Source organism: Microcebus murinus, chromosome 28 (assembly GCF_040939455.1).
Source record: "Microcebus murinus isolate Inina chromosome 28, M.murinus_Inina_mat1.0, whole genome shotgun sequence".
In the NCBI taxonomy this organism is placed as follows: domain Eukaryota; kingdom Metazoa; phylum Chordata; class Mammalia; order Primates; family Cheirogaleidae; genus Microcebus; species Microcebus murinus.
In genome coordinates this window covers 2,157,819-2,176,719 of record NC_134131.1, presented here as the reverse complement: position 1 = coordinate 2,176,719, position 18,901 = coordinate 2,157,819, and the positions used below count along the sequence as shown (strand labels likewise).

The 18,901-nt window shown below is 52.6% G+C and overlaps 1 protein-coding gene across 1 annotated transcript in view; it reads left to right on the top strand.

The window, feature by feature from the left end:
* Positions 1 to 18,901, top strand: part of COL23A1 (collagen type XXIII alpha 1 chain) — a 218,627-nt gene that overhangs the window by 18,362 nt on the left and 181,364 nt on the right. Inside the window, exon 2 of the mRNA XM_075998436.1 lies at positions 6,711 to 6,777. Coding sequence (XP_075854551.1) covers positions 6,711 to 6,777 — 67 coding nt within the window. The remainder of the gene's footprint in view (positions 1 to 6,710; positions 6,778 to 18,901) is intronic.

Sequence of the window (18,901 nt, the reverse complement as noted above, 5' to 3'; positions counted from 1 at the left end):
GCAGATGAGAAGGGCTGCTCGTGTTCTTTCCCACTGTGCGACAAAATGCATGGGTTGTGCAGATGTGCTGCGTAGCCACACCCGTCACTAGGGCTTATTTTCGGGGTGGGGCTTCTATTGCACACATGCTTAGACATCCTACTAGGGCTTATTTTATGGGTAGGTCTTATTTTGGGGGAAACATATGGTATTCAATTTATTCTTTGGATTATAAGTCAATACCACATTACTTATTTGGTTGCTTAAACTGTTCCAACTTTGGCCATTCCAAGCCCTTCAGGTTGGTTCTTGTGTTTCTTTGGCATATACCCTCCACCCCCACCCCGCTTATTATAAAGCACTTCTTTACTTTCTGGTGTTACAAGATGCTAGGCTTATCTCATATTTTTCCTACCTTGGGCCTAGAACCAGCCATTTCTCCAAGAAGCCCTGGTTCCTTTTACTGGAGAATGATATTTAGAAACCAAGATCTGAGCACTGGGTGTGCTTGTTGCTACTAGGGTGTCCCTCTTTGTAGGCCTTCTCTGTAGAAAGAGGTAGGGTGTATATGCATGTATAGTAACCCTTCTATTTGCATATATCTGTAACTATTTCTGTATGTTATGTTGGGGCTTGGAAAACAATACCACAAAATGAAGGCCCCAGAAGCAAAAATTTTTCTCTGACCTTTTCCTGCCCTCCGTCTCTCAGTCCCACTCTCCCCTGAGGCTAGCCATAGGGAGGAGACTCCCTCTTCCCCAAGGTGGGTCGTAGAAACCAGAGCCCCCTTTTTCCCAAAGCTAGCCATAAAACCTAAAAAAATTACTCTGACTTTCCCTCTGCATTTCTATTTAAAAATTGGCCATAAAGAAATAATCTGGGCTGAGTGTGCTGGCTCACGCCTGTAATCCTAACACTCTGGGCGGTTGAGGCAGGAGGATTGCTTGAGGTCAGGAGTTCGAGACCAGCCTGAGCAAGAACAAGGCCCCAATCTCTATAAAACATAGAAAAATTAGCCTGGCGAGGTGACATGCACTGACAGCCCCAGGTACCTGGGAGGCTGAGGCAGCAGGATGACCCTAGTCTAGGAGTTTGAGGTTGTAGTGAGCTATGATGCTGCCACTGCACTCTAGCCTGGGGGACAGAGGAAGTTCCTGTCTCAAAAAAAAAAAAAAAAAAAAAAAGAAAAGAACAAAGGAAATCATCCGACATATCTTGTTTGACTGCAGGTCATAAGACCCCCATTCCAGAGAGGGTCCTGCCCCACACCTAGAAGGAAGGAATTCATGCTCAGAGAGGGCAAGAAGAATCTAGACAGGCCCGGCGCGGTGGCTCACGCCTGTAATCCTAGCTCTCTGGGAGGCCGAGGCGGGTGGATTGCTCGAGGTCGGGAGTTCAAAACCAGCCTGAGCAAGAGAGAGACCCCGTCTCTACTATAAAAATAGAAAGAAACTAATTGGCCAACTAATATATATAGAAAAAATTAGCCGGGCATGGTGGCTCATGCCTGTAGTCCCAGCTACTCGGGAGGCTGAGACAGAAGGATCGCTTGAGCCCAGGAGTTTGAGGTTGCTGTGAGCTAGGCTGACGCCACGGCACTCACTCTAGCCTAGGCAACAAAGCGAGACTCTGTCTCAAAAAAAAACCAAAAAACAAAAAGAATCTAGACAGACAGGCCCTGGGTGTTTCCTCTCAGTCTAGCATTAAGTCATGCCTTTTTGTCCAATCCGATTTCTACGTGGCTGCCTATACTTTGTTGAACCTAAGCATGAAAATGGACAATTCCCCCTGTATCTCTGGGTCTTCATTCTGAAAGATCCTGTGTATACACGTCAAATAAAGTTGTGTGCCTTTTCTCCAATTAATCTGCCTATTTTTTTTTTTTGAGACAGAGTCTCGCTTTGTTGCCCAGGCTAGAGTGAGTGCCGTGGCGTCAGCCTAGCTCACAGCAACCTCAAACTCCTGGGCTCAAGCGATCCTCCTGCCTCAGCCTCCTGAGTAGCTGGGACTACAGGCATGCGCCACCATGCCCGGCTAATTTCTTCTATATATATTTTAGTTGGCCAATTAATTTCTTTCTATTTATAGTAGAGACGGGGTCTCGCTCTTGCTCAGGCTGGTTTTGAACTCCTGACCTTGAGCGATCCGCCCGCCTCGGATTACAGGCGTGAGCCACCGCGCCCAGCCTAATCTGCCTATTTTTAATTGATTAGTTGATTTTTTCCAGCAAACTTTCAGAGGGCCAAGGGGAACCCTGCCCATGGTCCCTACAACGTTGACCTGTGGACAGAACGTAAACGTGGCCTCATGGTGACGTCCCTGATTCCGATCCAGCACAACGGGTTCATTCTATCGGACGCACTTTGCTTACTTACTGTTTCTTTCTTGGACAGTGAGAAGCCTGGCTCTCGTTGCCTATAGTTTATTTACTTATTTGTTCGGCCCTAATATGTACAGTAGCTTCAAAACTGCTCACCTGCACCCCGTATCAACCTGGCCTAGAGCGCAGTGTTTATGTCAGGGTCCCTCTGTCCCCATTCTTTTACAGTTTCCAATCAAAATATTATTTTGCAAGTAACTTAGCTAAGCTACACTCTCCCCCCCACCCCCACCCCCCACCCCCGTAGCCTTCAGCGGGCCTGGGATTCTCCAGGATCCTGATTGACCTTGGTTTTCATTAATATCCTTTAAAGTTCAGTCTTTGTGACAGACAGCCCTCCGGACTTTGACAAATGCATAGTCACCCGTCCACCACCCCAGGGCCACAGGGAACAATTCTATCGCCCTTAATCTCCTCCACACCACCACGCCTTGGGCTTAATTCTTCTCACTCTTCCAACCTTCCCCAAACGCGGGGTTGAGTTCTGTCCATAGTTTCCAAGGCCTGGCTTTCGATAGCAACTTTTAACAAATGTGTCCCAGGCACACAAGTGGCTCATAAGCAGAGGTCGTCTTGCTGCTTTGTATTTGGGGTCAGTTGCTACCAGGGTTCCAGTCCAGCCCTGACACTTCCCTCTCTTAAGTTTGAGTTTTCTCGTCTGTAAATGGGCGTGTGTGATCGTCCCAGCCTGGAAGGGCCAATGTTGGGGGGACTGGGCAAGCTGGCACAGAGGAGTGGTGGAAAGCCATCCTCGTGGGGGCAGGAAGAAGAACGAGGAGGGGGGGCTGGGGCCGGGGGTCTGACTCTATCTAGGCAGGCCTTTGCCCCGGCCATAGTGGTGCATGTGCATTATTAGCAGGGCTGGTCCTGGCATTGGGTCTCCCCGAGGAGCCAGAATCACGCACCTGCTGTTCAAATCTCACTTGGGCTGGGAGTTCATCTTGTGTCTTCTACTTCCAGGGTTTCTTATTTTTACTGAGAAGGTGGTATCACAACAACACAGAACTTTTAAATTTCTTTTTTTTCTTTTTTTTTTTTGAGACAAGAGTCTCGCTTTGTTGCCCAGGCTAGAGTGAGTGCCGTGGCGTCAGCCTCGCTCACAGCAACCTCAAACTCCTGGGCTCAAGTGATCCTCCTGCCTCAGCCTCCCGAGTAGCTGGGACTACAGGCATGCGCCACCATGCCCGGCTAATTTTTTCTATATATATTAGTTGGCCAATTAATTTCTTTCTATTTATAGTAGAGACGGGGTCTCGCTCTTGCTCAGGCTGGTTTCGAACTCCTGACCTCGAGCAATCCGCCCGCCTCGGCCTCCCAGAGTGCTAGGATTACAGGAGTGAGCCACCGAGCCCGGCCTCTTAAATTTCTTTTGATAGTCCCAACACCCACTGGGTTCTGTTGGTAGTGGCCTCTCCCGTATGCCTGAATTTTTACATAGACGCAGACGTTTTATTTGATGTGTCGTGAACATTTTTCCTGGTGGCTGCAGTTTCACAACGCTGTCTCCCGACGTGTGACAGTCCATCGGGGCCTGCCCGTCCCGCCATGACCGTGCCCGCTGCTCTGCCGGGCGGCTTCTCCACGAATAGCATTTTCTTGTTTTTGCGGGTGTATTTCCGTGGGATGCATTCCCCGGCGTAGGAATTTTCAGTGCAAGGATAGAAAAGTCTTATGGTTTTATTTGCAGCCTTTTATAGAGATGAATCACTACGTCCCCTTTTTGTACATCAATCTATATTTCATCAGCGCAGAACCATTTTGAGGATGTGATCAAACATCTGGTGGATTGTTCTAGACTAGTGCTCCAACACATTATTAATAAATTTATCATCTGACCATGGACTGCTGTTTTGAAACCCATGGTTTCCCCTGATGAGTTTCCCCCCCGAGCTGTTGGCACCTTCCCCCAAACCTCAAGTTCTCCTTCTCGGTGTTTCTCCCAGGGAATGGCCCCCAGAGTCGCCCTGCTCTTTTCTCAGAAACTCTTCCTTTATTTACTTTCAGAGTCAGGACTTGTTTGCATATGTAAAGCCAGCACCGTATTGTTTGCAGATGCTAGGGGTACAGTCAGAAGATTGGACGTAAAAAGTTGAGGCTTTTAAATCATTTTTACAAACCTGGACACAAAAGAATATTTTCTTAGAATTAGGGGGGGCAAAAAAAGCATGAAGTCAGGATTGTGGGATTGGGTTTCTAAGTCAAACATTTCATCTTAGTAGGGACGGTTCAAACCCACAGTGAGGGGCTGCGGGTGGGGGAGGGGAAGGGACTAGGAGATAAAAATGTTGCAGACTGGCCCTCAGATCTAGAAAGACAAATGCTCCGGAGTTAGAATAAATGGCAAGACAAAAACGCAGTCCCGGTAACCTACAATCCCAGCCGCTGGCATTAACAGTACATTTTCTCCCATTCATCAGTAGTTTCCTAGCTAGCTTTTCGTTTTCAAGTAAGGGTAGCTTAGAAGTCATTGTGTTTCCTATCAGTATTTGAGAAAGCTCCCCTCCCCTCAAGGAGAGAGGCCCAGATGTGATAGCAGTTGCCCAAGTGTGATACCAGCTGTTAAAAGTGAATTGTGTTTTTTTTTTTTAGCATTAAATGCCTTTGTTAAAAAAAAAAAAAACGAAATTAGCGTGGCAGTCCTTTGTTTTCTGTCTAGCACTGATAAAAGCAGATAAGAGCTTCTTGCACAAATTAACTGGCTTAAACTAGGAGGCTGGACTCTTTATCCAAGCACATTTTGAAATCTGTCTTAGTATCTGCAGATACAATGGGGAGAGAGTGAGTGCCCAGGTCTGGCTGAAGCTTCTGCATGGGCCTCCCCATCAGCTGGGCTGGGGTGGCCGGCAGGCCTGGGTGTCTGCCGCCTATCGTGGGAGGGGTTCCCTGCCCCCCCCCCCCGCAGGAACCCATGGCAGCTGCGGGGGGGGGGCCCTGGAGGCTGGGGTCCGCCCCAGGCTGCCCACAGGGTGACCCTGGGCCAGAGCAGGGGCACGTGGCTGGTGGCAGTCCCTGCAGGGAGCCGAGAGGTGGCATCCTGAGGCCCAGCCGGGTGGGTTCCAATGTCCGGGGCAAGCCCAGGGCCTTGTGGGGCCGGGGCCAGTGGTGCAGTGAGGACGGAGGTGTTAGTGCACCTAAAGGTGCTGCCCCGGGGCCCCTCTGCTGTCTTGGTGGTGTTTCCCCCATGGTGAGGGTGAGGGTAGCTGGCCCTGTCTTCCTCTGCGTTCAGGGTCAGCGTTGCAGGTGGCTGGAGGTCCCATCGGGTTCGGGCCTCCCCCTCCCGGTGCTGGGCTACTACAGCCGGAGGCAGACAGGCCGGGCTGGGGGGTGTCTCCTTTGAAAACCCCGGGCCTGGGGGTCAAGGGCACAGACCAGGGGGTGCCCTGTCCCTCCCTCTTCAAATCACCATTTTGCATTTGAACCTGAAGCCCCCATTCCCGCAGTTGTCTTGCACTGTTTCCGCAGGCTAGCACATTCCTGCCTTGCTTTGTTTTGCTTTTAGGGTTTCCACCCCACCCCCCCCTTCCAAAGAAAGGTTAATACTTTGTGTGTCTTTGCCAGGACTCAAGTCCTGGCTAGTTTTGGGATTAGGGGCCAATGGCTTCATTCCTCTGAGCCTAGATTTGGGACGTGGGACAAATTTCTCTCTTTCAAGCTTCCCTCCCCTTATCTGTGAGGCAGGGACGTTAGCTCTGGCCTCAGAGTTTGCCCCGAGGGCCACATCAGGCCGTGAGCATGCCAGGGCTGTCCCTGTGAGTCGCCACTCACTTTTGCCTCCATTTCTGTAGTAATTCTTTTCCTTTCACCCAAATCGGGCACAGGGCTGGGCATGTGCCGGGATTCTTGTTAAGTTGTACTGAACCGAATTTTCTAGGCCAAGGATCCCCACTGGTAAGAAGAAAGGAAAATGGAAAAAAGAAAGGAAGGAAGGACAGTGTTGTCACCGGGGCAGGGGAGGGTGCAGGTGGGGTGGCTTTGGGTAGGGAAGCTGGCCCCAGGGCCCAGTTCTGAGAAATGGTCAAGGGGCTTTTCTTAATTTGCAAGATGCTGGTTTCTGTTGTTTTTAACTCTTGGCATCGTATTTGAAAACGTAACAGAGCAGAAACAGGCCACCTTCTTTCTCCTCAAGGACTCCCCGGTAACTGTTCAGTGTTTTGTTTTTGGTTTTTCCTCTTATTCTAAAACTGCCTGTCGAATTTAATGATCCTTTGTGAAATGTTCTCGAAAACACCATCATCAGGGTAGATCTTTTAGATCCATCTGTTCTTGTTGATTTTTCCACTTGTACCCCTCCCTGCCCTGAAACTCATTCTCATTTTTTTTTTTTTTTCCTTTCTTTTTCTTCCCTGCTCAGAAGTTGGACGGACTAGCCAAGCTCCGGACCGTTCGGGAAGCGCCATCTGAGTGTGTCTGCCCCCCAGGTAAGTGGAGGCTTCATGCCTTGCTGGCTCCAGACTTCCTTAGGTCTGGTCCTTCTCTGGGCTGTTTGCTCAAAATTGCCACCAACACGCACGGGCTCAGGCTCTCGTGCCTTGTGGGCTGTCCTGGGCCTGGCAGGCTCCCCGTCTGAGTCTCCAGTAAAATGAAATACTGTGGTTTGGTTGGTGGTGGAACAAAGACTCCATCAGAGATGACTTAGAATAAAGGATGCGATGGCAGGAAAGGCGTGGCGGTCCCACAGGTGTGCACCCATGGGACTCCCAGGCGCTCGGGACCAGCATTGCACCAGAGCTCTCCGAGCTGGACATGTGGGAAGTAGATAAATAATCTGGTGGGCGTAATAAGCTTTTTGTTTCCTTTCGGTGGAGGGACAGGAAGGGAACAGAAAAATTGGTCTGAATTATTCAGATGGTCACGTCTCTCTTGGCGTTTGCTGGTGTGGACCAGGACGGCTATGCATAAAGCCAGGGTAATTCTTGATTCCTATAATCCATGTGGCTCAGATCCACATTGGAAGCGGGTCTTCCGGTTGTCCCCAGGTGGGGGAGCCTTGTACAGACTGTGATTGGGAGTTTCGGGGTGTGGTGTCTAACCTGGTGTGTCCAGGGTTCGAATGATGCTCTCAGGGTGGTACCCAGTACCAGTGAGCGCCTGGGAACGCACCGTGCGGCTCAGACTTCCCGACGTACAGGGAAGGGTGACAGCAAAATGAAGTGACCTGTGACTTCCTCAGAGAACAGGGGAGCCGAACGCAGTGTCTCCTGTCCTTAGTATCTTCCCTTCCACTGGCCAAGCCGCCCCGCGTTTCCCAGACCCCCGCAGCTGGTCCGGAAACCAGACCCCCTGATCATGAGCGTCCCGGGGCTGGGAGAGGCCCCGAGATTTCTGCAAAGGTGGGTCCACGGTGTGACAATTCAGTGTCTGGGGCCCAGCGGGAGAGGAGTCTGCAGGGTTGAGCTCAGCCATGAAAGATTGGTGAAAAGCGATTTCCCCTGCCCTGGTTCTCCGGCTCCTCTTTCCGAGGGCCCTTTTCCGGTCTGCCGTGTCCCTCGAGAGCCAGCGCTGCCTGGCAGAACTTTCTGGGCCTGCGCTGTCCAGGACTGCGGCCTCTGCCGGCCACACGTAACCGTCGGCCAACCTTGAGATGTGGCTGGTGACACGGAGCAACTGAGTGTTTACGTTTTATTTTATTTTAGCTGATTTCAGTGTGAGTCACGGCGAGTGGCTCTGGCGTTGGCCACCCCGGCTGCAGAGGCAGTGGCGTCCCCGATGGTGAGCAGTTCCTGCCTGTCGCACGGTGGGGGTGGCGTCTCCTTCCCCGGGTGCTGCTTTTCCGCCTGAGCGTCCTGCGTGCCGTGCTCGCTCGGCCTCCGAATCGGAGCGCAGGGGCTGCTCGTTGTGGCTCAGCGATGGAATCCCGCGGGCTGTCGCGTGATGTCCTCGGTCAGTCCTTCCGAAGGACGTTCGGGCTGTTCCCGTCCCCTGTTTGCGCGGACGTGCCGCGTCCCTCCCGTGCTGGGAGGAAGGCAGGCCTGCCGCATGCGTCTCCTCGTTCCCTGCCTGTCCTGGGCTTTGTCTGTCGTTGGCATCTCTGCAGCCCCGGGGGTCACAGAACGCTGCAGGGAACTCTGTGGCCCAGGTGGGCCCTGGCGCCGGCTCCGTGGGTGATGCCAGCACGGCCCAGCGTCCGCTGTGCTGTGTACGGTGGTGACACGGGAGCCGCCCAAGGCCTGGGGTTGCATCTTGACTCCGACACATAAATAGCTGCCTTGGGGTCACACCCTGCGTGTCCTGCAGTCACGGGCACCCCGGGGTAGGAGGCCTTTGCATTAACCCACCTTTGAATTACACGCACTGGAGCACTCATTAAGGCCTGACTGTCCTTTACGTAATCCCAGCACTCTGGGAGGCCAAGGCGGGCGGATTGCTCAAGGTCAGGAGTTCGAAACCAGTCTGAGCAAGAGCAAGACCCCGGCTCTACTATAAATAGAAAGAAATTAATTGGCCAACTAATATATATATATATATATATATATATATAGAAAAAATTAGCCGGGCATGGTGGTGCATGCCTGTAGTCCCAGCTACTCGGGAGGCTGAGGCAGGAGGATCGCTTGAGCCCAGGAGTTTGAGGTTGCTGTGAGCTAGGCTGATGCCACGGCACTCACTCTAGCCTGGGCAACAAAGCGAGACTCTGTCTCCAAAAAAATAAATAAATAAATAAATAAGGCCTGACCGTCCTTCATTAATAAAGTAAAAAAGGACATTTGTTAGCTCACTTCCCTGGGCATGGAAGGGCCTGAGGCAGAGCTGGCTTTAGCTATGTCCGGGCGCAGGGGCTCAGTCTCCCTCAACTCTTGGCTGCCTCGTTTTCAGATAGTCATTCTTTGGGGCTGATCTCTGCTGGCAAAGGTGGTGCCAGTAGCTTCGGGGTTGACCGCACCTGCTCAGGAGCCCCAGAAGATTCCTCTTTCTCGAAAGTCCCGGAACTAGGGAGGGAGGGAGGGGTGTCATGGGTTGGACTATGTCCCTCCCCCCAAATTCATGTCTGGAAGCCCTAACCCCCAGTGCTTCAGAAAGTGACTGTGTTTGGAAGTAGGTAACCAAGGTAAAATGAGGCCACTGGGGTCAGCCCAGTGTGACCGGTGTCCTTATAGGAGGAGGTTTGGACTCGCAGGAGGAGGGCCACCTGAGGGCACAGGGAGAAGAAGGCATCTGCAAGCCAAGGACCGTAGAAGAAACCAACCTGCTAACACCTTGGTCTTGACCTTCTGTTTTCTAGAAGTATGAGAAAATAAAAGGTAAATAAAAGAAAAGGTAAAAAAATAAAAGAAAATAAAAATAAAATTAAGCTGCCCAGTCTGTGGCAGTTTTGTGGCAGCCACGGTACCCGGACCCGGGAGTCATTGTTCAGTGAGCACAGAGTTTCTGTTTGGAAAGACAGAAAGTTCTAGAAACAAACGGCTGTTGGTGATGTTTGTGCAACACAGTGAATGTATTAAATACCATGGAACCGTGCACTTTAAAATGGTTAACATGGTCAGTTTTATGTTATATGTATTTTACGGTGATTGAGAAAGAGAAAAGTCTCAGAGCTGACCCTGGCATGCCTGGCTCGGGGCAGGGGCCCGTCAAGCCATTGGTTGCCTGGGTTTGGGTCTTGTGGCCACTCTCAGGTCATGTGACTTGCTCGGGTCATGTGACCATTCTGGGAGCTAGTGGAGACCGGTGTGGGGAAGGGTTGGCAATACCAGAACTGTGTGGCGTGGGGAAGGGTGGTTCCCCCATGGAAAATCGGGGTGCTCGTCCCAGAAGAAGAGAAAACGGATGTAGCGGGGTGGCACCAACAACAAGCGACCGTTTCAGTCCTGCTCCGGGGACAGCTGGCCAGCCAGGCCCGGTTGTTGGTCCTCAGCTGAGGACTGTAGCCAGATTCGGCTTTGCCCAGAGGATCGGATCCACTTTGAGCCACCAAGAAGCAGCGTGGCCCAGGGGGAAGCTCACCGACTCTGGCCCCAGACTGCCCGGTTTGAATTCTCAGCCGTGTCCCAGCTGTGTGGCCTCAGCCGGTTACTCGGCCTCCCTGTGGCTCAGTTTTTCAAGTCTCAAGTGGGCCTCAGCCGTGCCCGCTCGTGGGATGGCCTCGAGGGTGGGAGGGGCTGCCGAAGAGGAAGGGAGAAGAGATACGGAGTCGGAGGTTGGCTGGGAATATTCTGGAAGGAAAGAACAAAGGCTTGGCAGACTTTTCTGGCACGTTCCCCTGGGACATGGGCGAGAAAATCCTGGCAACACGGGAGTGAGAGAAGCAGAGAGGGGGAGAAAGTGAGGCACGAATGAGCTCTCCTCCTGCAGGGCCTGGGGCTCCTCCTGCCCTTCACCCCGTCCCAACCCGGCTCAGACGGCCCCAGACATCATTAGGAACTTTCTAGAAAACTGGTCACCCTCCTCATTTTCTTTTTGTGTCTTTTTGTGCCCTTGCATAATATTCCCGAGACGTTGTGTGTGGTTTCCAAAGGATGCACACTCTGCTTGCAACACAGGGTGATTTTTCCAGAAATTAAACAGATTAATCCGAGTCAGAAATTCCCTGCTCTGAAGACGTTTGGAAGTTTGCAGACAGGAGTGAAACTCAACTTGCGACCAGCATAGAGCACAGCGTGGAAGTGACAGACTGAAGCTTCAATAGACAAAAGCTGCCAGACAGAACCCGATACATTTCATCGATAGTTTATGGAAAATCTTACAGAGCGGAACAGAAGTAGTGCAAGTTGCTCACACTCAGCCCGTTCACCGCCTCTGTTGTAAGCCAAAAAAAAAAAAAAAAAAAAAAAAGAACTCAGTGAAGGGCACATGCTCTCTCAGTGATTTGAAGCAAGAGATTGTTATCCTCTTTCGAATTATTTTTTTATTTGTAAGATTTCTAAAAATGGCATATATATTTTTTCAAAGAGTTATTAAAACCTGGTGAACTTGAGTTCCTGGCAAAACTGAGTACCCTGCAAGGCGGTTACTCTCTTACTGTGTCAGACTCTACCCAGTGGGAGTAGGTACTTTACGTGTCCCTGCCCTGTTTTGGTGGCTGTCCCCTGGCAGCTGTGGACCCGGCTGTTAGAGGAAGGTGAGACAGATGCAAGAACCCTGAGGAATTGAGACTAGGATGAGTCCTAAGGGGAAAAGTCCTACAGAACTTAAAGGGAGGGAGAGGTCACTCCAGGTCAGGAGGGTCTGGGTGGTCCCTCCTGAGGAGCCTGGCAGCTGTTGGGGGCTTTGAAGGTGGGTTGGCGTGTCAGCCAGCTGAGTGGGGGACATGTCATTCCATGAGACCTGACGTTCCGAGCACAGGCAAATGGAGCACCTCATGACAGTATGAGTTTTTGGGTTTTTATTTTTTTTTAATTTCAGAATATGATGGGGGTACAAACATTTTGGTTGCACATAATGCCTTTGCATCTCCCAAGCCAGAGCTAGGAGCGTGCTCTTCCGGTTTTGTTTGCTCTGAAGGTGGCAGGGGGTGGGAGGGTGAGTTGGGGTGTGGGACACAGTTGAAGGTGTCTGAATAGAATTCGGTGTTAAGAGCAGGACTCCAGAAACCAAACGGGGGGGGAGGGGCCAGGCTGGATCAGGGATTTGGCTCCAACAACTGGGGAGTCCCCTGAGGGACGCTCAGCAGGACTCCCCCAGCCTGGGACTGAGCCAGGAGCAGAGGAGGGTTGATAACCATCGTGAGGACTGATAGCCGGGAACAGCTGTGACAGTCGCTGGGTACAGACTCATGCCTCATGACCGGGCAGATGGGGATGGGCGGGCAGAGGAGACTGCAGCCCCAAGCCTGGGGCGGCGGCGGTGCCCTGGCCAGAAACAGGACACCCCCAAAAAGGGACGATCTAGAAGCCTGGTTTTAGGCAGTGGGCCTTACGAGCCAGTTTGTGAGACACACTGATGAAAGGAAAGAAATAATTAGACGTTTCCTCTTAAAGCATAGTCTAGCCACTCTGACTCTATTAATTATAGAACGGCCTATGTCCTATAAATAAAGATGTTCAAGTTTAACTGTGTACTAACCGTTGAGATTTGGAGATTTTCTCGTGACCACCAGAGGGAGCCCACTATATTCACCAAATTCTATAGAAATCCAGCAGGAATTTAAAAGAAAAGGATACTTAATGTATATTTTTAAAAATTTACTGGAAAGTATACAAAAATTCAAACCAAGGGCGCTGACACACAAAGTTAACCACCCACTGTGATGTTTTGCTACTAAAATGGAAGACCCCTTAGAATTTTCTAGGTGGTTCTGGAGTCCAGGGGTTTGGCTATTGGTCTGGGAGGTTAAGATGATCCCGAGACGGGTAAAATGCTCATTGGAAAACACTTTTCCCGAAGAGCTGCGTTACCCGCTCAGCATCTGTCGAGCGCCGTCCGGCTTGGTGGTGGCAGAGTACCGTTGGCACCTGGCCCTCGCACCTGTCCCCTTCCTCCTGGTCCCGACCCGGCACACGCCGAAGCTGCCTTTTCCGGTGACAAACGCAGCGCAGTCCCAATGTCTGACTTCTCACCTCGCTTCTTGTGCCGAAGTATGCTGCAATAGGGATTGAAGATTCAAATGTGAAAACTGAAACTGTGGATGGCGAGACAAAAATACAATAGGGCACTTTTTATTAACACCATGAGGTAGAAATGGGATTGGTAAGCATGGCCCCTGAAGTCAGACTCCCTAAAGCAGCGCTTCTCAGTCGGGGACCATTGTGCCCACCCCCCAGGAGGCCACTTGGAAGGGTCTGGAAACATTTCTGGTTTGTCACGATTTGGGGGGTGCCACCTGGCATCCAGGGGGTGAGGCCGGGGTGCTGCCAAGCATTCTACAGTGCCCCCGCCACGGAGAATCGTGTCCGGCCCAAAATGTTAGCAGTGCCCAGCTTGGAAAACCTTGCCACAGAGCAAAACATTTTCTCGAACATTCTAAGTTTTACAAGTTTAAGTTTTCTTTTTTTTTTTTTTTTTTTGGTAAAGGGAGGTCCTGGGTACAAGTTTAAGTTTTCTATGCAGAAGGAAAATTCCACCTTAACAAAAGTCTGAAGATAAATGACAAACTGAAAGAAGTTTTTCAACACGGATAACAAATAATAGATGGCTAATACTCACGAGATATAAAGTGGTCTTGCAGAAGAGCAAGGAACATACTCTAGAAGAATGGGCAGAGGCTACGAATGGAGTCCGCGTAGGAAAAAGTACAAATGGTGGCACTTTCCTTCAATGAGTCCTTACAGAACACACCTTCCATCGGGTCCCTGTTCTGGACACTTGAAAAGATGGCCCACGTCATGAATAATTGAGGAAATACACAGTAACATGAAATCAGTTTTCAGCTCTCAAACTGGTAAAACTTAAATCGTTTTAATCTTTGGGGAGGGCATTTTGGCACATAAATATGAAAAATTTTAAAAGTACGAACTCTATACTAAGAATTTTGGTAGTAAAAAAAAAAAAAAAAAGTACGAACTCTTTCTCTTAACATTTCCACTCCTAGGTTCAAGAAACAGTGCAAAGGAGACGGCCATAAATGATATTTATCAGAGCATTATTTACAGTGGCAGGAACGCCAGAAATAAAATGCATAGCCATTTATGGGAGACAGCCACAATGTTTCTGTTGAGGGGAGAAAACTGATTATAAAACAAAATAATATCACAGTAAGATCAGTGATTTTTTCACTGGGTGATTAGATTATAATTGCCCTTCATTTTTTTTTCTTCTCTGCGATTTCTGAATTTGCTTACAAAATGAGCGTGTAGTACCACCATAATCAGGAAAAAAAAAACAACACAAAACAGCTAAAATGTAATTCAACCAAAAAATCAGGAGACAGAGTACTGTTTGTGGCCCTGAGCTGGTCGCAGAGCTACGCAGGTGTGTGGCAGACAGGACACCTGTGCTCTGCCCGGGGGCCACTGTCCTGGTCCCCTGGGAAGGCAGCCTTTTCAGGACTAAGTGCACAGTCCTCCTGGCACAGCACCTGGCCTATCACAGATGCCCCTAAAATGTTTGCATTTAATATGCGCTGTATTTCTAAGAGATCTTTTAAGCTGAAAAGTGCCCTGTAGATACTGGTTCATAAAGAAGCCAGGGGAGAGTGATAGAGAAGTCACATCTGGAATAAGACAGACCTGGATTCCCATCCCAGATCCGTCAGTTAGAGCTGTGCGGCCTTAGAAGTGTTACTTAACCTCTCTGAACTCTGCTTAACTCCCGCTTTAATAATGGCATGATAATCCCCAACTTAGTAGTCATTTGTTATTCATCCTTCACTCAATAAGGTTTACCATGTTAGATTCACAAGACAAAGCCTGTGCTTTCAAGAATTTGCACTGGCCGGGCGCGGTGGCTCACGCCTGTCATCCTAGCACTCTGGGAGACCGAGGCGGGCGGATCACTCGAGGTCGGGAGTTCGAAACCAGCCTGAGCAAGAGCGAGACCCCCGTCTCTACTATAAATAGAAAGAAATTAATTGGCCAACTAAAAATATAAACAAAAAATCAGCCGGGCATGGTGGCGCATGCCTGTCGTCCCAGCTACTCAGGAGGCTGAGGCAGGAGGATCGCTTGAGCCCAGGAGATTGAGGTTGCTGTGAGCTAGGCTGACGCCACGGCACTCACTCTAGCCTGGGCAACAAAGCGAGACTCTGTCTCAAAAAAAAAAAAAAAATAGAATTTGCACTGCAGGGTGTCGGGGGGTAGGGTGGAGGAGACAGACAGACAGACAAAGGAAAACAGGTAAAGAAATAAATGAGAATGGTGCGTTGCAGACAGGAGCTCTGCAGGCACCAGGCAGAGGGGAGGGGCGGGTGCTGGGCTGCGGTCTTGTCCTTGGAAAGGGAGGTCGGGGAGGCCTCTCGAAGGAGGGGACAGGGGCTGAGAGCTGCAGACCAGGAAGAGCCAGACATCCAAGAGGAACCAAGGCCCCAAGAACGACGAGTTCCTCACGGGCAGCCAGGAGGTTGGGTGTCCTCTGGGGGGGGTCAGGGCGTCTGAGCTGGCCCGGGGGCGGGGCAGGAGGACCGTGGGGGAGACATGGGCTGCCCGTGTGGGGCCCGGCCTCCTGCACTTGGAGGAGCGTGTATTTTGTCCAAGGAGTGGCGGGAAACCCTCTCTGGGTTGCAGACAGAGACGTGGCGTTGTCCGGTTTGTGATCGAAAAGCTCGGGCTGATGCCACCCGGAGAACGGCCTTGCGGGCGAGCCTGGGAGGAGGGCGCGGCCCGGCAGGGGCTGTCTGGGTGTCCGGCTGGAGCGAGGGGGGAGGGGTTGCCCTGTGTTCTAGAGGCCACGTGGGCACCGCGTGGAGTGGACTGAGGGAGAGAAGAGTGTGCGCGCGCGCGTCTGCGTGTGTATGTGTCCACATTTGTGTCTGTGTGCGTGTGTGTGCCTGTGTCTGCGTGTGTGTCTGTGTGCACGCGTGCATGTGTCTGCATGTGTGTCTGTGTGTGTGTGTCTGTGTGCGTGTGTGCCTGTGTGCGTGTGTGTGTGTGTGCAGGCATGTGTGTGTCTGTGTGTGTGCGCGTGTGTGTGTGCAGGCATGTGTGTGTGCAGGCATGTGTGTGTGTGCAGGCGTGTGTGTGTGCAGGCATGTGTGTGTGTGCAGGCATGTGTGTGTCTGTGTGTGTGCAGGCGTGTGTGTGTGCAGGCGTGTGTGTGTGCAGGCATGTGTGTGTGTATGTGTGTACATGTGTGTGTGTGCGCAGGCATGTGTGTGCGTGTGTCTGTGTGCAGGCATGTGTGTGTCTGTGTATGTGTGTGCATGTGTGTGTGTGCAGGCATGTGTGTGTCTGTGTGTGCATGTGTGTGCAGCCGTGTGTGTGCGTGTGTGTGTGCAGGCATGTGTGTCTGTGTGCATGTGTGTGCTTGTGCAGGCGTGTGTGTGCGTGTGTGTGCGCAGCCGTGTGTGTCTGTGTGTGTGTGTGTGTGCAGGCATGTGTGTGTGTATGTGTGTGCAGGCATGTGTGTGTCTGTGTGGATGTGTGTGTGTGTGTGCAGGCGTGTGTGTGCAGGTGTGTGTGTGTGTGTGCGCAGGCATGTGTGTGTGTGTGTGTGTCTGTGTGTCTGCGTGTGCGCGCGTGGGCAGGAGGCCGGAGGACAGAGCTGTGTATTTGAAGGAACGGGCACCGCAGACTGCGCAGCGCGGGCGGCAGCCCTGTCGGCGGGGCTGGCCCGCGGGAGAGGCCGGACAAGCGCGGCCGGGAGGGAAGCAGGCCGCTCCCGGCTGGTCTCGGCCTTGGCAGCCCCAGAACTGCGGGCAGTACGCCCGGCTGTCGACAGGCCGCCCGGCCTGGGCTGCTTTCCCAGGGCAGATGGTTTGGGGAAGGGTGGTGGAGGAGTGGGTGGGAGACATGGGACCCAGGTGTGCTAGTGCCTGCCCGCCCCGCCAGCCAGCGACCTGACCCTCAGGCCACCTGTGCATGGAGGCGGAAGCTGGAGGCCGGAGGCCCTGGGGGGCTCGCTGGGCTGGTCGTGAGCCCCCCAGGACTGTGCGGGGGGCGGGGGGTCATTTCCCACCGGAACAGGCCGCCACCCCTTCCTCAGAGTCCCCTCCGTCTCCGGTCTTCTGGGCAGCCTGTCCGCCTCGTATTTTCTAGAAAACATTATTGTCAAAGCAACTATGCTTCTTAAAACGATCTCACTTTCTACCCTTCAACAAACCCATAGCTATGGGGTTAAAAACACAATCTCCCATCTCGCATCCGATCTCGTGCCCGGGGTGCGAACGGCCTGGTCGGTTCAGTCTGCACTGTGTCAGCCCGTGCTCTGTGCTTCGGCACAAACACGCGTTCCCATCGTCACGGAAATAAAATAACGCGTGGCACATAACGCACTCCGAAAACTTGTTTTGAGTCGCAGCAGCGGGTCCACTGGGCAGCCCACCTAAAGGGCCCAGGGCCCACAGGCCGCTCTTAGGTGGAGACGCAGCTGAATCTGTGCCGCACAGCGGGAAGCAGCCAGCAGGGGAATGTCCCCGCGCCTGCCCCGCGCCCCCTCACCCGCCCGCTTCCTCCTCCAGTGCTCTGGTCTGCTTCTCCTCCCCGCCTTCCTGGACCTTTTCCACGTTTCTTTCCACACCGGTGGTTTCCGGCCTCTGTCTCCAGCGTGGAAGTCTCCTGGTTTCGTTCCAGCCGCTGGAACGGCTCTGGGCTCTGTGCGTTCTCCCCGTCAGGCGCCGTGACAGCCACAGTGACAGGCACAGTGACAGCCGCAGTGACAGACAGTGACAACCATAATGACAGGCACAGTGATAGCCACAGTGACAGCTGCAGTGACAGGCACAGTGACAGCCACAGTGACAGCCACAGTGACAGCTGCAGTGACAGTGACAACCACATTGACAGGCACAGTGACAGCCGCAGTGACAGACAGTGACAACCACAATGACAGGCACAGTGACAGCCGCAGTGACAGCCACAGTGACAGTGACAGCCGCAGTGACAGCTGCAGTGACAGCCACAGTGACAGCCACAGTGACAACCACATTGACAGTGCAGTGACAGCCGCAGTGACAGACAGTGACAGCCACAATGACAGGCGCAGTGACAGCCGCAGTGACAGCCGCAGTGACAGCCGCAGTGACAGCCAGTGACAGCCACAGTGACAGCCAGTGACAGCTGCAGTGACTGCCAGTGACAGCCGCAGTGACAGGCACAGTGACAGCCACAGTGACAGCCACAGTGACAGCCAGTGACAGCCGCAGTGACAGCCACAGTGACAGCCAGTGACAGCCGCAGTGACAGCCGCAGTGACAGCCACAGTGACAGCCGCAGTGACAGCCAGTGACAGCCACAGTGACAGCCGCAGTGCCAGCTGCAGTGACAGCCGCAGTGCCAGCGCAGTGACAGCCGCAGTGACAGGCACAGTGACAACTGCAGTGACAGCCGCAGTGACAGCTGCAGTGACAGGCACAGTGACAGCGCAGTGACAGCCACAGTGACAGCCGCAGTGACAGCCGCAGTGACAGCCACAGTGACAGCCCCAGTGACAGCCGTAGTGACAGCTGCAATGATAGCCGCGGTGACAGCCGCGGTGAGAGGCATGGTGACAGCCACAGTGACAGCCGCAGTGACAGCCAGTGACAGCCGCAGTGACAGGCACAGTGACAGCCGCAGTGACAGCCAGTGACAGCCGCAGTGACAGCCAGTGACAGCCGCAGTGACAGGCACAGTGACAGCTGCAGTGACAGGCACAGTGACAGCCGCAGTGACAGCCCCAGTGACAGCCGCAGTGACAGCCACAGTGACAGCCGCGGTGACAGCCGCCGTGACAGTGCAGGCCCTTCCTTAGGAGGGGCAGAAGGGCAGTGGGCACGCACACGTTACTGTCCTGTGGCTCTGCCACCCATCACTGGCTGTTGTCACTGTGGTATCAGCCTGGCAGTTCCTCTGGTGTCTGCCTTACTCTTCCGTTCACTTTTTACTGAAACATAACTGGCCACGGGCAGTGGCACGTGGGGTTGCCGCGTGATGAGCTTCCACAAACAGAACACACTGTGTCCAGGCCGAGACGCGGCGCCCGGCCAGACCCCCAGAGACCCCCACCTGGCCCGGGTGGCCGCGGTCCCGATTCCCC